The sequence below is a fragment of the Oryza brachyantha genome, chromosome 1, assembly GCF_000231095.2.
Source record: "Oryza brachyantha chromosome 1, ObraRS2, whole genome shotgun sequence".
NCBI lineage: Eukaryota > Viridiplantae > Streptophyta > Magnoliopsida > Poales > Poaceae > Oryza > Oryza brachyantha.
This window is the reverse complement of record NC_023163.2, coordinates 28,192,444-28,194,061: the sequence shown is the minus strand read 5'-3', so window position 1 is coordinate 28,194,061 and position 1,618 is coordinate 28,192,444. Positions and strand designations below refer to the sequence as shown.

At 37.8% G+C, this 1,618-nt stretch overlaps 1 protein-coding gene across 1 annotated transcript; it reads left to right on the top strand.

Moving 5' to 3' along the window:
- The first annotated feature begins 470 nt into the window (after positions 1 to 470).
- Positions 471 to 1,307, top strand: LOC102718422. Its single transcript, XM_006646425.1, has one exon. It carries the CDS (start codon positions 471 to 473, stop codon positions 1,305 to 1,307), a length of 837 nt encoding a protein of 278 aa, XP_006646488.1.
- Positions 1,308 to 1,618: the final 311 nt, after the last annotated feature.

Here is a 1,618-nt window from a genome sequence, read left to right as displayed (position 1 = left end):
GAAGTTTATGTTTACCAGTTCTTTAATTATTTAAAACAAAGCACTTTGTATATATGTATGCATATGTTATTCCTTTAATGCAATTCTTTAAATTAGAATATTTATTTGAAGTATGAGATCTAATATATACTTCAATATTTTGTTTATCCCTCCAACTCAAATTTAAAAATGGAGGAATTTTACTTTATTGTTCGAATTTAATTTTATGCACATCATATTGCATACATATGCCATAATTTCTCAAAATTTTGGCTATCACAATGTAGGTGACATGGCAACCAAAGAGTTTGATATCCTCGCTCTTGATGGTTTCATTTCCCTACTTGGGCAATGGACGTCAAAGTCAGTCTGTCGACCCAAGGACTATACAGATGTATAGATGAAACAGTCGCGGGGGTGTCACCCCCTCTAACATGTCTAAATTCTCCGCCTTAAAAGTGATAAGGAATCATATCCATCAGGATTTGAAAATGGAGTACATGTATGAGGAGGACCCTCTTGTTTTATGGACAGCTCTTAAAGATCGATATGAACAGCATAAGGCTATTATCCTCCCAGAGGCTATGCATGAGTGGAATCACTTACGCCTACAGGATTTCAAAACTGTAGACGAGTACAATCATGTTGTTCATAAGATATGCTCGAAACTCCGGTTTTGTGAGAAAGAACCTTCTGAGGTAGACAAAATAGAGAAGACTCTGTCTACAATGTTGCCATCAGAAAGGATTATTACTCAACAGTACCGTGAGAAGAATTTCATAGTCTACTCTTCGCTAATTCAGACATTGAAACAGGCAGAAAAGAACCATGAGCTCATGGTTTGGAACTCAAACCAACGGCCATTGGGTACTGCTCCACTGCCTGAAGTACATGCAAATGCGAAGACAAATGTCCCGAAAGGGAATAATCAGACTAGAAAACCTTCAGGAAAGTGTAAAAATAAGAGATCCAAAAAGCAACATGGCACCGACAAGAAGGGGAAAGGCATCTCTAAGCAAAAGAATGATAATAGCAACAAAACCACATGTTTCAGGTGTGGATGCTATAATCATATTGCTAAGAAGTGCAGGACCCCTAAACATCTTGTTGAGCTATACATGAAGTCTATGGGTCGATTAGACAACAACAAGAAGTATGAAGCCAACTTCGCATCCCGAATGCTGGAGAATGGAGCTATGGACCCCATCCCTCATGGAGCGGGACCAAGCAACACCAAGACTCCACCAAACGAAGACGATGATTCCATGAACATCGACGACATGCTCGTCGAATATGCCTCCCAAGACATATATGGAGACCTACATTAGGCTTCATTACTTTATGTTTCAATTTGCCATCGAAATGGTTGTTATAAAACAATGATGTTACTTCTCTTGCTTATTAAGTTGTAAACATTGCCTTTATCATATTAATAAATTTTGTATTATTGTCTATACTTTATTCTTATGAATTTAAATTCTGCATTATATAGATTTTTCGGGAGTCAATCCATGGAAGAAGAGATGTGCCTAGTGGACAGTTGTACCACTAACACTATACTTAGGGAAGTCAAATTTTTCCAAACTCTCACAAAGAGAGAAGGACAAGTTTTGACCATCGCAAGACGCGATGCTATGAT